Source organism: Euleptes europaea, chromosome 4 (genome assembly GCF_029931775.1).
Source record: "Euleptes europaea isolate rEulEur1 chromosome 4, rEulEur1.hap1, whole genome shotgun sequence".
Taxonomy (NCBI): domain Eukaryota; kingdom Metazoa; phylum Chordata; class Lepidosauria; order Squamata; family Sphaerodactylidae; genus Euleptes; species Euleptes europaea.
In genome coordinates this window covers 97,958,050-97,975,809 of record NC_079315.1, presented here as the reverse complement: position 1 = coordinate 97,975,809, position 17,760 = coordinate 97,958,050, and the positions used below count along the sequence as shown (strand labels likewise).

Sequence of the window (17,760 nt, the reverse complement as noted above, 5' to 3'; positions counted from 1 at the left end):
GAGACCCATTTCTTTTTTCAGTCCCATCTTCCTCTTGGGCCATACTGCAACAGGAAGTAGCAAATGCATGGTATTGTATTGTCGAAGGCTTTCACGGTCAGAGTTCATTGGTTCTTGTAGGTTATCCGGGCTGTGTGACCGTGGTCTTGGTATTTTCTTTTCTGACGTTTTGCCAGCAGCTGCGGCAGGCATCTTCAGAGGAGTTACACTGAAGGACAGTGTCTCTCAGTGTCAAGTGTGTAGGAAGAGTAATATATAGTCAGAAAGGGGTTGGGTTTGAGCTGAATCATTGTCCTGCAAAAAGTATCAAAGGTAATGTGCTAATCATCGTCCTGTAAGTATCAAGATAATGTGCTAATGAGGGTGTGGTATGTTAATATGGAACTATTGTATCCTGAAGTGATCTGTTAATGTGTAAAATCCAAAGCTAATCCTCATGGCTATTGTGGACTGTAGTCTTTGTTAGTCTGGAGGTTTTCAAGACAGGAAGCCAAGCCTTATTCATTCTTAAACTCTCTTCTTTTCTGTTAAAGTTGTGCTGATGTTTATGAATTTCAATGGCTTCTCTGTGCAATCTGACAAAATAGTTGGTAGAATTGTCCAGTCTTTCAGTGACTTGGAATAAGTCCAGTCTTTCAGTGTCTTGGAATTGAGTCTCCGTTGAGACTTAATCCACAGGATATATTAGTCAGTTTTGATGTTGTATCCCTCTTTACCAAGGTTCTAGTAAAAGACACAATCTCATTGATTAACCAGATTTTTCCAGAAGATATAACAGCCTTATTTTATCATTGTTTGACAACAAGTTATTTCCTACGGGATAAAGAATTTTATGAACAGATTGATAGAGTAGCTATGGGAAGTCCTCTCAGTTCAGTAATAGCAAACTTTTACATGGAATATTTTGAAAAGACAGCATTAGAATCTGCATGTTACAAACCTACGGTCTGGTTCAGGTTCATAGATGATACATTTACTATTTGGAGCCATGGTGAAGAAAAATTAATGGACTTTCTAAACCATCTCAATAATATCCATCCAAACATTCAGTTTACCATGGAAAAAGAAATTGAGGGTACACTCCCATTTCTTGATACCCTTGTCATCCGTAAATCAAACTTTCAGTTAGGTCACAAGGTCTACTGGAAACCAACTCACACAGATCGCTACTTACACAAAAACTCCAACCCCCCCGACAGAAAAGAGGAATAATCAAAACATTAATGGACCGTGCAAGACGGATCTGTGAACCACAGTTTATCAAGGAAGAAATTAATCATCTAAATCACGCACTGCTAGCAAACGGCTATTCCAGAAATGAAATCAGAACCAAACAAAAATCAGAAAACTCAGGAAAAACAGTCTCGCATAGGAAAGGTATTCTTGCCATTTATTAAAGGAGTCACTGATAGGATGGAGAAACTTTTGGAAAAAAATAACCTACAAACAGTATTTACACCCACCAAGAAAATACAGCAGATGCTACGATCAGCAAAAGACAAAAGAGACCCCCTCACCTCTGCAGGAGTATATCGTATACCTTGCAGTTGTGGACAAGTTTACATCGGGACCACACAACGCAGCATACAAACAAGGATAAAAGAACATGAAAGATACTGCAGACTTGGCCAACCTGAGAAATCAGCAGTGGCTGAACATGGATTGACCCAAACAGGACACATGGTGTTATTCCAAGACACTGAAATACTGGACAATTCTACCAACTATTTTGTCAGATTGCACAGAGAAGCCATTGAAATTCATAAACATCAGCACAACTTTAACAGAAAAGAAGAGAGTTTTGAATAAGGCTTGGCTTCCTGTCCTGAAAACCCCCAGACTAACAAAGACTACAGTCCACAATAGCCTTGCGGATTAGCTTTGGATTTTACACATTAACAGATCACTTCAGGATACAATAGTCCCATATTAACATACCACACCCTCATTAGCACATTACCTTGATACTTACAGGAGGATGATTAGCACATTACCTTTGATACTTTTTGCAGGACAATGATTCAGCTCAAACCCAACCCCTTTCTGAATATATATTACTCTTCCTACACACTTGACACTGAGAGACACTGTCCTTCAGTGTAACTCCTCTGAAGATGCCTGCCACAGCTGCTGGCGAAACGTCAGGAAAGAAAATACCAAGACCACGGTCACACAGCCCGGATAACCTACAAGAAGCATGGTACTGTCTCAGATATTTCTGCCTTAGTTTTATATGTGAACTTCCATGAAAAGAAATGTGGATGCTTTTTCTGATAGATAAAGAAAAAGATTGTATTCATACTTTTAAAAATGGGGGCTGTGGCTCAGTTGTTGAGCACCCCCCTTAGGGTTGCCAGCTCTGGGTTGGGAAATACCTGGAGATTTTTAAGGTAGAGCCTGATGAGGGCGGGGTTTGTGGACAGGAGAGCCTTCAGTGGTGTATAATGCCATAGAGTCCACCTTCCAAAACAGCCATTTTCTCCAGGTAGACTGATCTCTGTCACCTAGAGATCAGTTGTAATGGCAGGAGATCTCCAGCCACCACCTGGAGGTTGGCAACCCTACCCTTGCATGTAGAAGCTCCCAAATTCAATCCCTAGCATTAAAAGGATCAGTTGGTCAGTGTTGTGACTCAGTATAAAGTAGCCTCATTGTGTTCACATAAATAACATTTTTTACCGTGCTTTGAAAGAGTGTTCCTTTCCTCATTTTTAGGAAGAAGCCTATAACTTCAGCGAAGTTTCTCAGCAAAATGATTTTAATCTCACCAATCTGTGGAGTTTTACAGAATATGCTGTTGCCATTCAGTGCATTTATGATGGATCGAGATACTGGAGTGAATGGAGCAGAGAGCAGAATGGAATAACAGAGGAAGAAGGCAACAAAAATACAGCCGTTATGGTTTAAAATTAGCAGATGGTTTTTATTTGCAGTTGAATTTAATCCAAGCTAACACTGGGTTTTGTAATACCGTATATACTCGCGTATAAGCCGAGTTTTTCAGCCCAAAAAGAGTGCTGAAAAAGCCCAACTCGGCTTATACGCGGGTCAATACGGTAGGGGGAGGGAGGCGGGGAGGGGGGAAACTTGCCGCCGCCAGCCTGCCCGCGCGCCTTCTCTGCGGGCCGGGAGCAGCCCGCGCGGCCTCCTGGGCGCAGGGAGGGGGCCCTTTAAACAGATCTGTGCCTCCCGGATGGGAGGCACAGATCTGTTCCACCCCCACCCCCGCGCCTTCAGGAGGCTTCCCTGAAGGCGCACGGGGGGCCCCTTTAAACAGATCTGCGCCTCGCGGATGGGAGGCACAAACCTGTTCCACCCCCCCCACGCGCCTTCAGGGAAGCCCCGTGAAGGTGCGCGGGGGGGGTGGGGGGTGGAACAGATCTGTGCCTAACAGCTGTTAGGCGCAGATCTGTTTAAAGGGCCCCCTGCGCTCCTTCAGGGGGCTTTTCCCCCTCAGCCTATACACGGGTGCTTAATTTTCCCCCATTTTTGGGGTGAAATTAGGCACCTCGGCTTATACTCGGGTCGGCTTATACCCGAGTATATACGGTATGTATGAAAAAGGCTGTAAAAACAGTAGCTTTCATATAATTTCTGTGTAACACTTTATAGTCAATTGTTGCTTAGTTAAGTCTCTGGTGAGGAAAGTGCATAGAATAGAATATTTTATGTGTATAGCAAATAATAGAAAGGAAAGAAGGGCAGGCTGTGGCAGTGGAGGAAAAATATTAGTAAAAGAAAACAATGAGATCAAGCCACCACCACCAAATAAGTAACTAAAGCCAAAGGAGGCAAGCTACATCTTTAAAGAAGAAAAATACATCAGGAAGAAACATTTAGGCAGCTACGAACAAAAGACAAACAAATATAGACATGACTGCCTCAGAAAATACAGTGAGATGGAGGTTTTTCTCACAGTGAGCACTACAGACAATTACAAAGCAATGTTTCAAGGGGCGGGGACACAAATGCTTCATGATTTTTGTTTCCCACCTGGAGTTCTTTCTGAGCCGACACTTGTCTCACTGAAGAAATGGTTTTAAAAGGAGGCTTGGGTTACATCCGCTTCCTTTTAAAGAGCTCAGTTTTTAAAATGGCACTTGGGTTTCCGCCGGGGAAGGGGGGAGGGGAACTGGACATTTTTCTCACAGTAAGCCACAGCCAATTACAAAGCAGCGTTTTCAAGGGGCGGGCACTCAGATGCTTCCGGATTTGAGCTTGGTGACTTTGCTGGTGCCTAGCAATTTTTGGATTCGCAACAGAAAAGTGTGGGTCAAGCAAGCATCGAACCCTAGGTAAAAACCCGATGCATAAAAGACCCCAGTTTCCCACTCACCTAACCTCAGAGGGTGGGGCAGCCAAAGCAGGGCCTCCAAAGATGACTGTAACTGTCGAGCTTAGTCCTCCAATCCAGTCTGACTATATACAAGAGTTTTTACGTCTAAATGTTCAGGGAGGAAAATTAATCAGTTTCCTGGAGCTGTTCTCTAAAGCTGCAGCATGGGCAAAAGAGAAGTGCATGTGTGGTGAGAGGTGTTTTCAAAATACTTAGTGCAGCCAGGACAACATCTTTTTGATTCTGCCAAGTAGCAGGCTGCAATAAAACGTTTTCAAAATCAATTAGATGCCGACTTCTCCCTCACTGGCACTGTGGCTGTCCTGAACTACAAGCTTTAATTCCGCCCTCCCAAATGGTGTTTGGCTATTAGGTTTTTAAGGAGGTTTGCAGGACTTTTAAGTGTGCCTAAAAAGTCATATGTTGGAAATTTGTTTTGGCTTTAATGATCTTAACGTAACTGTACTGGGGGTATAAGTACTTTGTGCTTTTACATGCAATGGCGGTATAGTTGCAACCATCTTGGCAGGGAGTATAAGAAGGCTGCCCTTGTTTTTCGTCTTTATTATTTTTTAATTCTGTTTTATGAATAGCTCCCTCAAAAGAAGTAGACTTATGGAGAGTGCTTGAAAAATGTCAGCCAACTGGATCCCGACAGGTTCATCTTTTATGGAAGGTAAAAATGCCATTTTAAAATCTTAAATTTCTACTGGTGTAGCAGCCAGATGGCAAATTTTGACTGCTTTATTTCTTAGTAGATTTACCTCAGTAATATTTATTGAATAATTGGTATTGTTCTCGTGTTGGAAATTCACCGGATTACCAAAGGCAAATCCTAACAATGTTTCCTCGATTGCTGTGATCTCTGGATGGATTTTGTGTTGCCTTTGCACTTTATATTAGGCAACCCCCTGCTTTTGAAAGCGAGTGGGCTGAACGTTTGCAGCAATTTAGGAATTCTTTGTCTTTCAAGAACAAAAGGAGGTGTTCATATAAGCTATTTTTCCAGAATACATCCCAGGAAAGAATGACAAACAACACGTCGTACATGTTTTTTGTTTGTTTTTGTCAGAAGTGGGAAATATACAGGCCGCACAAATTCATGATCTCTTTAGTGATACTTTTGAAGTCTTATCTGAAAATTCCATCTCTCTGAAGAGGGATATTGTAGGGAATTTTTGTAACAAAATTACTCCACACCTGAATTCCCCAGCCCCCTGTCCAACACTCTATTACACCACTGCTGTGAGATATTTGTAATTCTGAAGTAAACAAACGGAAGAAAATCTCAGCTTCTGTGTGTGACATCTTAGTCTTCTGAAGTCTATGCTTTTTAATTGGTGCCATGTGCTTTTTGTTTGTTTTTAAACAGCAACTCAAAGAGAATGAATCTTTAGGAATAATAAAAGGTTACAGAATCAAGTGCTTCACACAAAGCAACCATTCTTTTGCGTGGGCAAAGAACACTACTGACAAGTCGGTTACTGTCCCGTTAATGGGGGAAGCCTACGTGATTAGCGTTATTGCTCATAACGCAGCTGGAGATTCTCCAGAGGCAGTTCTGAGAATTCCTTCATGTGCTGAAGAAAGCAAGGGTGAGTTTATGCGGTCAATATGTGTCCCTTTCATCTAGTACAGTAGATCCTTGCCATTAAGATGCGTGGCTCACAGTTTCCCTTATTTGCAGTCTGTAATTTGATTACGTGACACAGTCTCCATCCCCCTTTTGACTCCTACTGTGCCATCATCACAATCATGACATCATTAAATTTTGTGTGAAATTTGGAGGGGGGGTCCTATAGGGAGGCGGCAGAACCCTGCCTCCCAGTGTTGCCATTTTTCTCCATTCATGATGATCCCCTGTGAATGGAAAGATCGGGGGGGGGGGGCAGTTGTCATTTTATCGTGCAGTAAGCATCTTTTCTAAATGTGAACATGGAAGCACTGTGTTGTGTTTCAGTTTAAAAACAAATAGTTACACAGTGTTAATATTTATTGGCGAAAGAACCTCACAGCAAATACTGACACTTAGTTCACAGACCCTCTCACTTTATTCTAAGCCCTTGGTTAGTGGCAGAATGTAACATTAGACAAATTATATATAGAGAGGGGGGAGGGAGAAGAGGGGAGGGAGAGAGATAGGGTTGCCACCTCCGGGTTAGGAAATACCTGGAGATTTCAGGGGTGGAGCCTGAGAAAGGTGGGGTTTGGAGAGGGGAGAAACTTCAACGCCATAGAGTTGAGTTGCCAAAGCGGCCATTTTTCTCCAGGGGAACTGATCTCTGTTGCCTGGAGATCAGTTGTAATAGCGGGAGATCTCCAGCTACCACCTGGAGGTTGGCAACCCTACAGAGGGAGAGGGGGTAAATAGAGTTGCCTTCAGGTGGTGGCTGGAGATTCTGGAATTCCAGCTGGTCTCCAGATAACAGAGATCAGTTCCTCCGGAGAAAATGGCTGTTTTGGAAGATTGGCTGAATGGAATTATACCCAGCTGAGGTTCCTCCCCTCCCCAATCCCCACTGTCCTCAAGCTCCATCCCCAAAATCTCCAGGTATGTTCCAACCCAGACAAAACCATCCCAAGGCTTCTGTGACAGAGGGCCTCAGTGTCCCTCGCTTTGCAGATTAATTCCTGTTTGCAAAGACTGTGTTAGGTAGCCTGACTCTTTTTAATTGCACATTTACTTTTGCATCCTATATCAGTAATAAATATAGGGTACAAAAATACTCCTACTCATCTGATTGTGTCTTCTGCTATCCTGTAAACAACCATTATATAGCTTTTCTCAAAAAAAGTTTAATGGCTCCTTCTTCATTTCCATGAAAAACACAATTCAATAATTTTATTATTCACAAGTTTAAAATGCTGACATCGGTTAAAATCAACAGTCCTGCTTTTTTTCTTTGCAAATTACTGTTTTCAGCTCAGCCAAGGGTTGTTATGCTGAATGCTTCTGTTTTAAATGAACAAATGACTGCGGAATGGAAAACAGATTCAGATATAAACAGTTTTGTTGTAGAATGGTATGATGTGTCGGAAATGAATGCATCTGAAAGATCATGGCAATACGTCAAAAATGCCACCAGATGGACATTTCAGAAAGGTAAGTTTTAGTTCTTGGTTATACCTGAAGGGTAAAAAAACATTTCATTTACTTTCTTGATTTTTATTTTTCTTACAGCCTTATCCTGCCTCCTTTTCTTTGATTAAAAATGTACATCATGCTGAGATATTTTTCACTGAGGAATTTACTAGTGTGGTCCCTGCCTTTGTATGCTTAGTGCAGTTTGGAAGTATCATTGAATAATAAGAGTGCAGTGCTCTTCTTTGCTGCTACAATTCTTCAGAGTAAGGTTGGTTGAGTTAATGTAGAGTGTTTGCTTGAGAGATCCTGATCGTAGGGACAGGTACTGGTTTTTTTAGTATTACCTGCTTGGAGGAAAATGAGAAGTTGATATCAATTAGAGAAACGTTTGAAGCATTTTTGCAATGTAGAGACAGGTCCATATATACATTAAAATAAATCCACATTTGCCCTGACCTGGATAGCTCCAGGCTAGTCTGATCTCATCAGATCTCAGAAGCTAAGCAGGGTCAATTGACCCTGACAAGTATTTGAATGGGAGACCTCCAAGGAATACCAGGGTTGTGACGTGGAGGCAGGCAATGGCAAAACCACCTTTGAACGTCTCTTGCCTTGAAAACCCCACCGAGGGTCGCCATAAGTCAGATGTATCTTGATTGCAAAACCCCCACCATATTTCTGGTTGGCAGTTTTGATTTCCTTGGGTTTTCTTTTGGAAAGAAAAATAGTCTCGAGGTCCCACCATGCCTTCTCTGCTGTTGCCATGCTCTTGGGATCCACTAAGCCTGGCCGCCAGCTCCAGCAGGGTCCTTCTTGCTGCAGCTGGCTCTGGGCTGCCTCTGACTGAGTGGGTAAATGCAGGGTAAATGCACTCCAGACAATCCCATAAACAAAAGCTCCTAATGGAGTGCAAAGTTGTTATTCTGGTGTTTTGTTCTGCTGTCTTTATGTATGAGTACATAATGCTTATGTATAGAGAGACCCTAGAAGCTAAAATGACTAAACTGAGGCTGGCATACTTTGGTCACATTCTGAGAAGACAAGAGTCACTGGAAAAGGCAATCATGCTAGGAAAAATTGAAGGCAGCAGGAAAAGAGGAAGACCCAACGAGAGATCGATTGACTCTATAAAGGAAGCCACAGCCCTCAATTTGCAAGACCTGAACAAGGCTGTTAAAGATAGGTTGTTTTAGAGGACATTGATTCTTAGGGTCGCCATGAGTCGGAAGCGACTTGACGGCATTTAACACACACATAGAGAGACAGTGTGGTGTCGTGGTTAAGGTGTTGGACTAGGACCTAGAACACCCAGGTTCAGATCCGCACTTGCGCCATGGAAGCTTGCTGGGTGACCTTGTGCCAGTCACAAACTCAGCCCTGAGCCTGGCTAGTATTTGGACGGGAGACCTCCAAGGAGTACCAGGGTTGTGATGTGGAAGTAGGCAATGGCAAACCACTTCTGAACATCTCTTGCCTTGAAAACCCTACAAGATCGCCAGCTGTGACATGATGGCAAAAAAAAGTGTGTTTTTATATATATATATATATATATATATATATATATATATATATATATAATATGCAATGTGTGTATGCTAATTGTTATTGCTACAAATCTTGAAAGAGCCATGATAATCTGTGTCTGTTTTTCTTTCTTTCCAGGAGCCTTCGAACCATATAAGCGTTACAACATCTCGGTGTATCCTATGTACAAAGATGAACTAAAAGCCCCAAGTTCCATAACAACCTACTTTAAGGAAGGACGTATGTATGAGTGGTGACTGGCTTTGATAGACCTGTGATTAATTCATTCTGTTAACAGAATCTACACAAGCAGTGGACTCATGAAGATTTGCTGGGAGCATCTCACGTTCCCCATATCCCCCTGCCCACACCACTTTCCTTTTCCCTCTGGCAGCCCCCTAGCCTCTCTCCTTTTCCTGCTTCCTTCTGTCCTACCCACTGACCCACTTTTATCTGCTTCCCTCCATCTTCTGCTCTCCCTTCTTCCTTACTCCGGCAGTCTCAACCCTTCTCTCTACCCGCCTACCTACCTTTTTCTGGTCTCCTGTCTTCAGCTCCTCTTTTTTTGCTCCCCTTTCCCTGCTCCTTCCCTCCCTCTCATTCCCTTCTTTTATTCAGTCTCTCTCCTCTGCCTTTGTCTGACAGAAAGTGAAGCTTGACAAACTCAGCAACATTGTTGTGGTTGTCTAGCAACCCTCAAAGTTGCCACTGAAATCTCAGCATAATCTTTAAGAAATCTCTGTGGGCGTTCCTCTCTTCAAGCTACAGATGTTGCTTCTATTATTTGGGGGTGGGGTTGACCACCCAGTTTTTTTATTTCAGATTTTTTTCTTCAAACTCAGGTTTGTAGACCTTCCCCTTTTTGTATCTGGTTCCATTGTGTGGATTTTTTGATCTACACTCTAGGTCCTAGTTCAGAATTAGATATAATGATGGTATGCTTGGGAACTTCATTATCAAAGAGCAGCCGTAATTAAAAAAAATAGTGCTTAGTCCTTTTTGTCTGTTACTTCTGCTTTTCTATGATTTCTCCTGCTGCTTCTCCCAGCAACCAGAGTCTGGTATTGTTCATGCAGCTTTGTAACTAATAAATATAAAATGTGCCACTCCTAGAAAAAAATGTTCTCATCCTCCCTACTTTTAAGTACATGTGTGCAAAGGCAGTGAAAGCAGCTGTGGTCCAGCAAGCTGCTTGCCCAGAAGGAATTATTGTTTGCCCACCTGAGTAGGTGGGTGATTGACTTGGTTTGTACTTGAAAATACACACTGACATAAACGTTACTGTTTTCTAGCTTATCATTGAAGTTATTGGTAAGATGTAGCACAGTGATAGATCTCCTGCCTGGCATGTCATGAAACCTCAGGTTTGACTTGTGAAGTCTTTAGTTAAGAGATCATGTCTGAGAAATGGAGAGGGTTGGTTGCCCATCAGCACTGATTGGACTAGGGTAGATGGGCCATTAGCATGACTTGCTATAGGCCAAGGTTGGGGACAGTTTAATATATAATGCAGTGGATGAAAAGAAATTGTGTCTTGTTATAACAGCTAAGCATTTAGTTCCACTGCCTAGTAAAGGAATAGTATGTCAAAATAACTCAAGTTTTTTAATGTGCCTTGTGTGTGTGTGTGCTTGATTTAGGTCCCTCAGAAGGTCCTGTTGCACACGTAGAGAATATTGATAAAAACGAAGCTACCATAAAGTGGAATAAAATTGAAAACGCAAATGGTGATATTATTAACTACACTATATTCTACAGACTGGAAGGTGGAAAAGAGTTAGGTAAGCATACACCTGTGAAGCGTACAGACACCACCTATCACTATTCTGTTAAGAATGTTTTGACTTTAGTGTGTAACGCTCTCCTATCGGCACTGACCGAGGGCAAATATAAAAAGATCCCTTTCCAGGAATGTATGTGCATTTGCCACGATGGTAGTGTTGAGACAACTGAACATGTGATATTTGACTGCAGAATTTACAATCAAATATGGCAAGAATTGATCCTACCCATTTTGGCTGGCCTTCCAGCTAGTCAAAGATCCACTCAACTAATGAAAATACTCTCTGATAGGAATAATGAGATAACTTGTAAAGTCGCCAAATATGCATGGCTAAGTATTAAGCAAAGAAGTACTTGGTCTAACTCTGACAAGGGAAGCGGAATATATTGTCGCGGTTCGGGCCGTTAAGTGCCTACACTCTTAGAATGTACCATTTACTGAGAAATGGAGTTATCTTATTCAGCGAGACACCACTAGACCGGAATCAACGGTTCCTAGAAACTTGTTATTGCTTCTAGGACATCTCTTGAACACGCCAATAAATTTATAATAATGGACAAGAGTAGAAGTATATATAAAAAACACATTTATTTACATTATACAATATATGCTTTTTGGTTGCAAAGCCTTAAAATATCATATAAGGATAGACATCATTAGTCTTAAACATGTTTATGTAGCAAGTAATCATTCACATTCTCTATGCCTCCATAAAGGAGTATCTTAGTCAGAATATACTCATAAAGTATCCTTAGTGCAATGCACCTTTATTCAGAATATAAGGTTACAGAAATCCTGTCAAAATATGGTTAATTCTTTGGAGAAAGATTTAGTTAGAAACATCCTAACTTAAATCATTCAAAACATCATAACATTTCTGTACAGAAGACACACTATACCTTGCTGTGTCATCTGTGTCACCTGGAGTCCTTTAAAGACTTCTATTAATATTCTTAACTGATCATCATTAAGATCAGGCATTGTGTATGTACATGCTATGCATGCTCTTTATAGTTTTAGACAGCAATGCTGAATGTATAAATACTATGTGTTAGCTTAAAGCTGTTTACAGTCTCTTTGACTGTGCCAATCTGTGTATGTGCATTGTGCATATCTCACAGAGTACAGAGAATCTCCCTTCCCTTCAGGAACTTCTCTGGTCTCTTGCTCTGAGGAGGTTCAGAAGTCCCTCTGTTAAGTAGAGGACGTTCTGACACAATCCCAGAGGTCTAGCTATTATCCCTGTATTCAGGATGCTTCTTAGCATTGATAAGCCAAATAGGCTTAGTTTGTAAGAATCCATAAATCTGATGGACTCTCAGTGTTCCAATACATGGAAAGATCTCTGCACTTAGATTCCTATTCAAAGAATAGGAATTCCAAGGGTCTCTATCCTCTTCTAGGAATAGAGCAGTCTCACAAGAAGACTGTAAGTAAGATATGTTGAAATATCCAGATCTTGATATTTCAAGATATCTGAGAACTTCTGTCCACGCAAGGATCAGAGTTTCAATGTTTTACATCTCAAGCCTTTTGAGATGGAGGTGTTATGCCAGACAGCTGCAGTCTGCCAGCCATAGGACTCTAAAATGCAAGCTGTACTGTGGCTCTATTTATACTGTTTCTAGACCCATTAAGAGTGAAGAATGTTCCTTTTCCTTCAGGAACTTCTCTTCCTTAGCCCTCGAAAGGATAATTTTATTTCCCTTTCGTATCCAAAACCAGGAGCTTTGGTGGTTTCTTTTCCTGTCTTCTGATATCTTATTGTCCAAATATGGACATCCTTCCCTTTCAGTCCTCTGTGCCTAAAGTATAAATCCTTATTTCTGAGTTACATGATCAAGTTACATATTTAATTTCTATACCATCCTCTTCGTTAGGACTATACGCATTAAATGAGACTACTTAGAAACCTGTAGCACAACGTTTAACTATATAACTCATGAAACACAATTATAGCTGACATTGTCACTTTACAAAGTGTTGTTTACATTAATTTAGCAGGTTTGCATTCTGCTGCATTCTCTGCTGCATTTACAGTAGAGCAAGGAAGCATATTATTCTTATGTTGAGAGAACTACTTTTTAAGCACACTGCCAACTATTAATGCACTCTTAGTAGATTAAGATGACTTTTACGCTGCCCCTTCAAGGGCAAGCCAGAGTAACTTTAGTAGTTAGCTTAACTGATTAGAGCTAACCTTGAGTTGCCTCTCAGCATGACACAGAGTTGCCTGTCAGCATGACACAGACTTTCAGTATACATTACACAAACCTCTGTATGTGTATGTGTGTTTAAGCTCTATATGGAATTAATTCTGCACATGTTCATAAGATACCACGATCATGTCAGAGACTGCTACAATATCACTGTATGGGTAATATGAAGAAAATATCTAATTTTATTGTAAACATTTTATTCTAATTAGCATTTTTTACTAACAGATATATTGCTATAATTTTATCTTTTTACAAACACACATATTGCTATATTTTTATCCTTTTAATCAATGTTAATCTTTTTGTATATTTTCTTTGCTGTTCAGTGACCATAATAAATTGATTTGATTTAGTGTGCACTTCCTGAGCGTGAGAGGGCACTCTAAAGGGAGGCATGGATAGTGAAGTAGCACGGCCACCAAGCCTAGAATCTAGTTTTATTTATTTATTTGAAACGTTTTTATGCTGCCTTTCCACCTAATCAGGGGTCCCCAGAGTGGCGAACTTGAAAATATTTGAATAATTAAGAACAAAATTTAAAGTTATAAAATAATTCAGTAAAAACACATAAGCATACAGACTGGAACCAGGGAGGATGCCAGTAACTATTATTGGGGGTATGTCAAACAAAACAAAAAAACCTTTATGACTATGCTAAATTGCTATCCAGTATAAGTATTCATAATGTAGATATGTTGAATATATTACCTTTATTAATTAGTGGTCATTTAAAGAAAACTGTAGACTAGGTTTTAAGGGGTATAACAATAAGTATGATATACAAGAATTAAAAAACTATTAAGTGATAATATAGTATAATCAAAGGATATCAGAGCTATTTTAATACAGATTTTTAATATAGATACTATTAATAATATAGTGGTTAACTATTGTAGAGAGTGGTTTGTCATATGGCATATTTTAGAAGTTTTGGAAAGGTGTATGTATGGTGTTTTGTAACATAGTGTGTGTTTTTGTATTTTTGTGAAAATTAAATTCATATATATATGAATATATATAGCGGTGTGTGTGTGTGTATATATATATATATATATACACACAAACACACCCCTACCTCTTCATCCGCTGGTGGAAGACACCAATAGAGGGAAATCCATCAGTCTTGGGGAGGGAGTTCCAAAGTTTTGGTACCAGGACCCAGAAAGCCCTGATAATCCATCCCAAACATCAGTTCTTGTATCTGCAAGAATACAAGTTCTTGTTTCTTCAGGTTTAAAGGCAGTGGCCATTTATGCTTGGTAATTAGCAGCGTGTTCCAAGCTGAATTGCCCCGCATATTTTTTTGAGTTTTTCACGGTGAACCATTGTTCAGGAAGTGACTGCAAAGCCGCCACATACCTGCTTCGCATTACGTAAGAACCCTTTTAATGCGACCTTTTGTGTAAGCTCTGCTCTCGCAGCAAAGAATCCCCTCAAAGAAACATGCAAAATCACAGTTGCGAGTTAGCTATGCAACCTGCGATTGCTAATGGCTAAACAAACAAGGAGCAGGCGAGTAGGGGGGTGGAATTTCTCCTTTTGCATCGGGACCGTGGATAGTCATTTTAAAGGTTGCATTTTTAAAAAGAGCTTTGAGCGAGCTTCAAAATTGACCCTGCATAAATGGCCAGTGTGTAAATTCTACTCTGTCTTGGATGAAACTTGATGCTAAATTTCTATCTTTTTAGGAAAGACGGTGGATGCTGGTCTTCTACAATACCGACTAAAGTCTTTGCAAGCGAACGCCAGGTATACAGCTCATGTAATGGCAAGCACCGTTGCTGGTGGAACCAATGGGAGTGCTACCGCTTTCAGCACCAATCGACTTGGTATGTTACTCTGTGCAAATTGTTTTTCCCTTTATGGACAATTTTTAATGTGTGCTGAATTAGGCCCTGGAGAAGGCAGTGTTGGTTTCTTATAGGCCATTTATGCATGGCTGTTTTCTCGCAGTAACTCCACCGACTACTTCGGGGCTTTGCCTTAATTATGCATGCCTTTTCCATCCATCAGAGGTCACCTTGCTCTCCCCACACATTTCTGCACATTTTGCCCAAGTTTTCTGGATTTGTGTTTACCCAGCGTCCAGAAAATGTAGGCCAAACATGTGGAAATGCGCGGGGAGAGCGAGGTGACCTCTGAAGGTCAGAAAAGGCAAGCATAATTAAGGCAAAGTCTGGCCGAGTTGCATGGTGACAGCTGCTGTGCTGGGCCCAGTTGTGTAGTTCTGGCCAAGCAGAACTAGGCCAAGCTGTGTGAGTAGTGAGTCTCCAGTGGTTGCCACTGGGCCTGTCCCTGGCAATGATTCCTCCTTCAGGAGACATGACAGGGTAGAGGGACAGGACTTTGCAGGGCTGTTGAGGCCTGTAAGGGCTCCCCCACAGGGCTTTTAAAAATAGAAACCAAGGCTTAGAGGGCTCAGCAATATTGTTATGGTTGCCTAGTAACCGCCAAACTTAAACCTTAGTGGGACATTCTTTTTTTAAAAGCTACAGGTGTTGTTTCTGTTATTTTGGTTTTTTTTTTTTTAAATCCTCTGATGTATTTCTATTTCGAGTTTAGATTTTTCTGCCCTGGGACTTTCTGTAGATTTGTAGAGAAATCCTCCCACCTGTCCTTCATTTTGGGGATCTGTTCATCCACACGTTGTGGCCTGGTTAGGAATTGGATCTATGGTAGTAAAAAGTAAATCTGCAAATATACTCAAGAAAAAAAATCTGGGACATCAAATACCTGAATATTGTTTTACCACATTTCTTACACATTTGTTTCTTTAGCACAAATCGTCCATTAGCAGAGTTGGTTGTATGTACAACACAACTTGTGCGGCTCTCATTGGAGAAATCATATATATTAATGTTCTTGTTTTAGTTCAGTAGGTTTCTGGTGTAGATATAGGAGAATTGTACTAATTAACTTATTTGACTGATGTCCTAAATGCAGATCCTTCTGTATATGTCTCATTGGTGTTATTATTTCCCATTTTCTCTTCCTTCTTTTCTAGGTGTAGTAGAAATAGTCCTTATTTACATATTTGCTGGAATGGTAATGCTGTGCCTATTAACCTTTGGGTTATTGTGGGCCCTGAAAAGACGCATGTGAGTAAATGTTTTACATCAGTCCTTTAAATGGAGGAAAACAAGGCATCCTTTGCTATGATAGCACAGTAAAATAAAACATTCTTGTACCAATATGTACCAGAAGAATGTACCCCCCAAAAGGCAAAGGCTCAAATGGGTACTGCTTGATAGTTGCCAACAAATTCCATTTTTTTGATAACTAAAACCTTTTGTTTCCTTGTTTTTTTCTGACAGGTTAAAAAGGATTTTCTGGCCGAAAATACCACATCCTAAATTACATGAGATGAGCCAGGATAATCTGGTAATGACTGAATTCAGAAATAATTTTAGATTACATTTCTGTGGTACAGCCAGAGATTTCACTATGAAATACTATCTGCAGCTGGCATTGGTGGTTGAGCCTAGATTTCAGGGGCATGTGTGTGTGTGAACATTAACCATGTGCATGTGAAAGAGCATTAACGGAGAAGAATGTTAAAGATTTCTAATTTATACATAGTTTCATTTCACAGTAACCTTGTGAGTTAGCTCCTACAGAGCCAGCATGGTGTAGTGGTTAAGAGTAGTGGTTTGGAGTGGTGGACTCTGATCTGGAGAACCGGGTTCGATTCCCCCACTCCTCCACATGAGCGGCGGAGGCTAATCCGGTGAACTGGATTTGTTTCCCCACTCCTACACATGAAGCCAGTTGGGTGACCTTGGAAAAGTTACAGTTCTCAGCCCTACCTACCTCACAGGGTGTCTGTTGTGGGGAGGGGAAGGGAAGGTGATTGTAAGCCAGTTTGATTCTGCCTTAAGTGGTAGAGAAAGTCGGCATATAAAAACCAACTCTTCTTCTTCCTCTTCCTCCTCCTCTTCTTCTTGTGTGAGGTTGTGCATCTAATTAGTAGCTAAGCAGGGATTTTGAACCAGATACTTTGAGATATTTATCCGCCACTTTTTTACACTGCACCATATTGGCTGTGCAAAAAGGTTTATTGTGCAGATATTAAAATTCACATTTTACTACTTGGTGCATTATGGGGATAACAATAACTTGCCTAACAAGTTTGGTGTATGGGTTATGGAGTGACTTGAATCCAACCAGCTTTGCATGGGAGGCATCCAGAGTTCTTCTGTCCTCCTCTCTGTTCTTGCAGCCCCCTTTTGACCCATAGGGAGATTGTTCCTGGGGTTACGGGACACATTTGGAGGATTAGCTTAGTGCAAAGGGACAAGGGGAGGAAATTGCCCCCCCTTCAGTGGAGGAATGATTTCACACCCTTGCTACTCTTCACTTTTAATGACAAAAGGCTACGTCTAGAAGTTTCTGGATCGTAGCTCTGTGTAGGTGCAAAAAACCATCAGTGTGAATGCACAGCTCAAAGCATTGCAAGTAAGCAACTTGGGGGTTTTGTGCACAGATGGTTGGATAGAAATCAATGGGTTGCATCCTGCCAACTTTTTTGTTCAGTCTTGTACTACCGCCCCTGTCCCATATGGCTTTGGTCCATGCAGTTTCCATGATCCCTAACATTGCTTTTCTGGGTGGTCAAAGAGGATCACTTCTCCTTTTTTTACCAGCAGAAAAGCTGGTTGGATCCATCACAACATATGTGAAGTGCTTCGAATACTCTAAAGCTAAGCTACTATTACTATTACGCTTCACTTTTTCTGTAGACCACAGACAAGCCACAGTGGCTGCTTGCAGGCTGAAAAATGTTGAGAGGCTGATTTATTGATCTTAGAACCAA

At 41.0% G+C, this 17,760-nt stretch overlaps 1 protein-coding gene across 1 annotated transcript in view; it reads left to right on the top strand.

Annotated features, from left to right (window-relative positions):
• The window catches only part of IL31RA (interleukin 31 receptor A), a 30,300-nt gene that overhangs the window by 11,457 nt on the left and 1,083 nt on the right, over positions 1 to 17,760 (top strand). Inside the window, 9 exon segments of the mRNA XM_056849038.1 lie at positions 2,716 to 2,878; positions 4,930 to 5,012; positions 5,709 to 5,931; positions 7,260 to 7,439; positions 9,084 to 9,185; positions 10,586 to 10,726; positions 14,636 to 14,776; positions 15,952 to 16,045; positions 16,262 to 16,328. Coding sequence (XP_056705016.1) covers positions 2,716 to 2,878; positions 4,930 to 5,012; positions 5,709 to 5,931; positions 7,260 to 7,439; positions 9,084 to 9,185; positions 10,586 to 10,726; positions 14,636 to 14,776; positions 15,952 to 16,045; positions 16,262 to 16,328 — 1,194 coding nt within the window.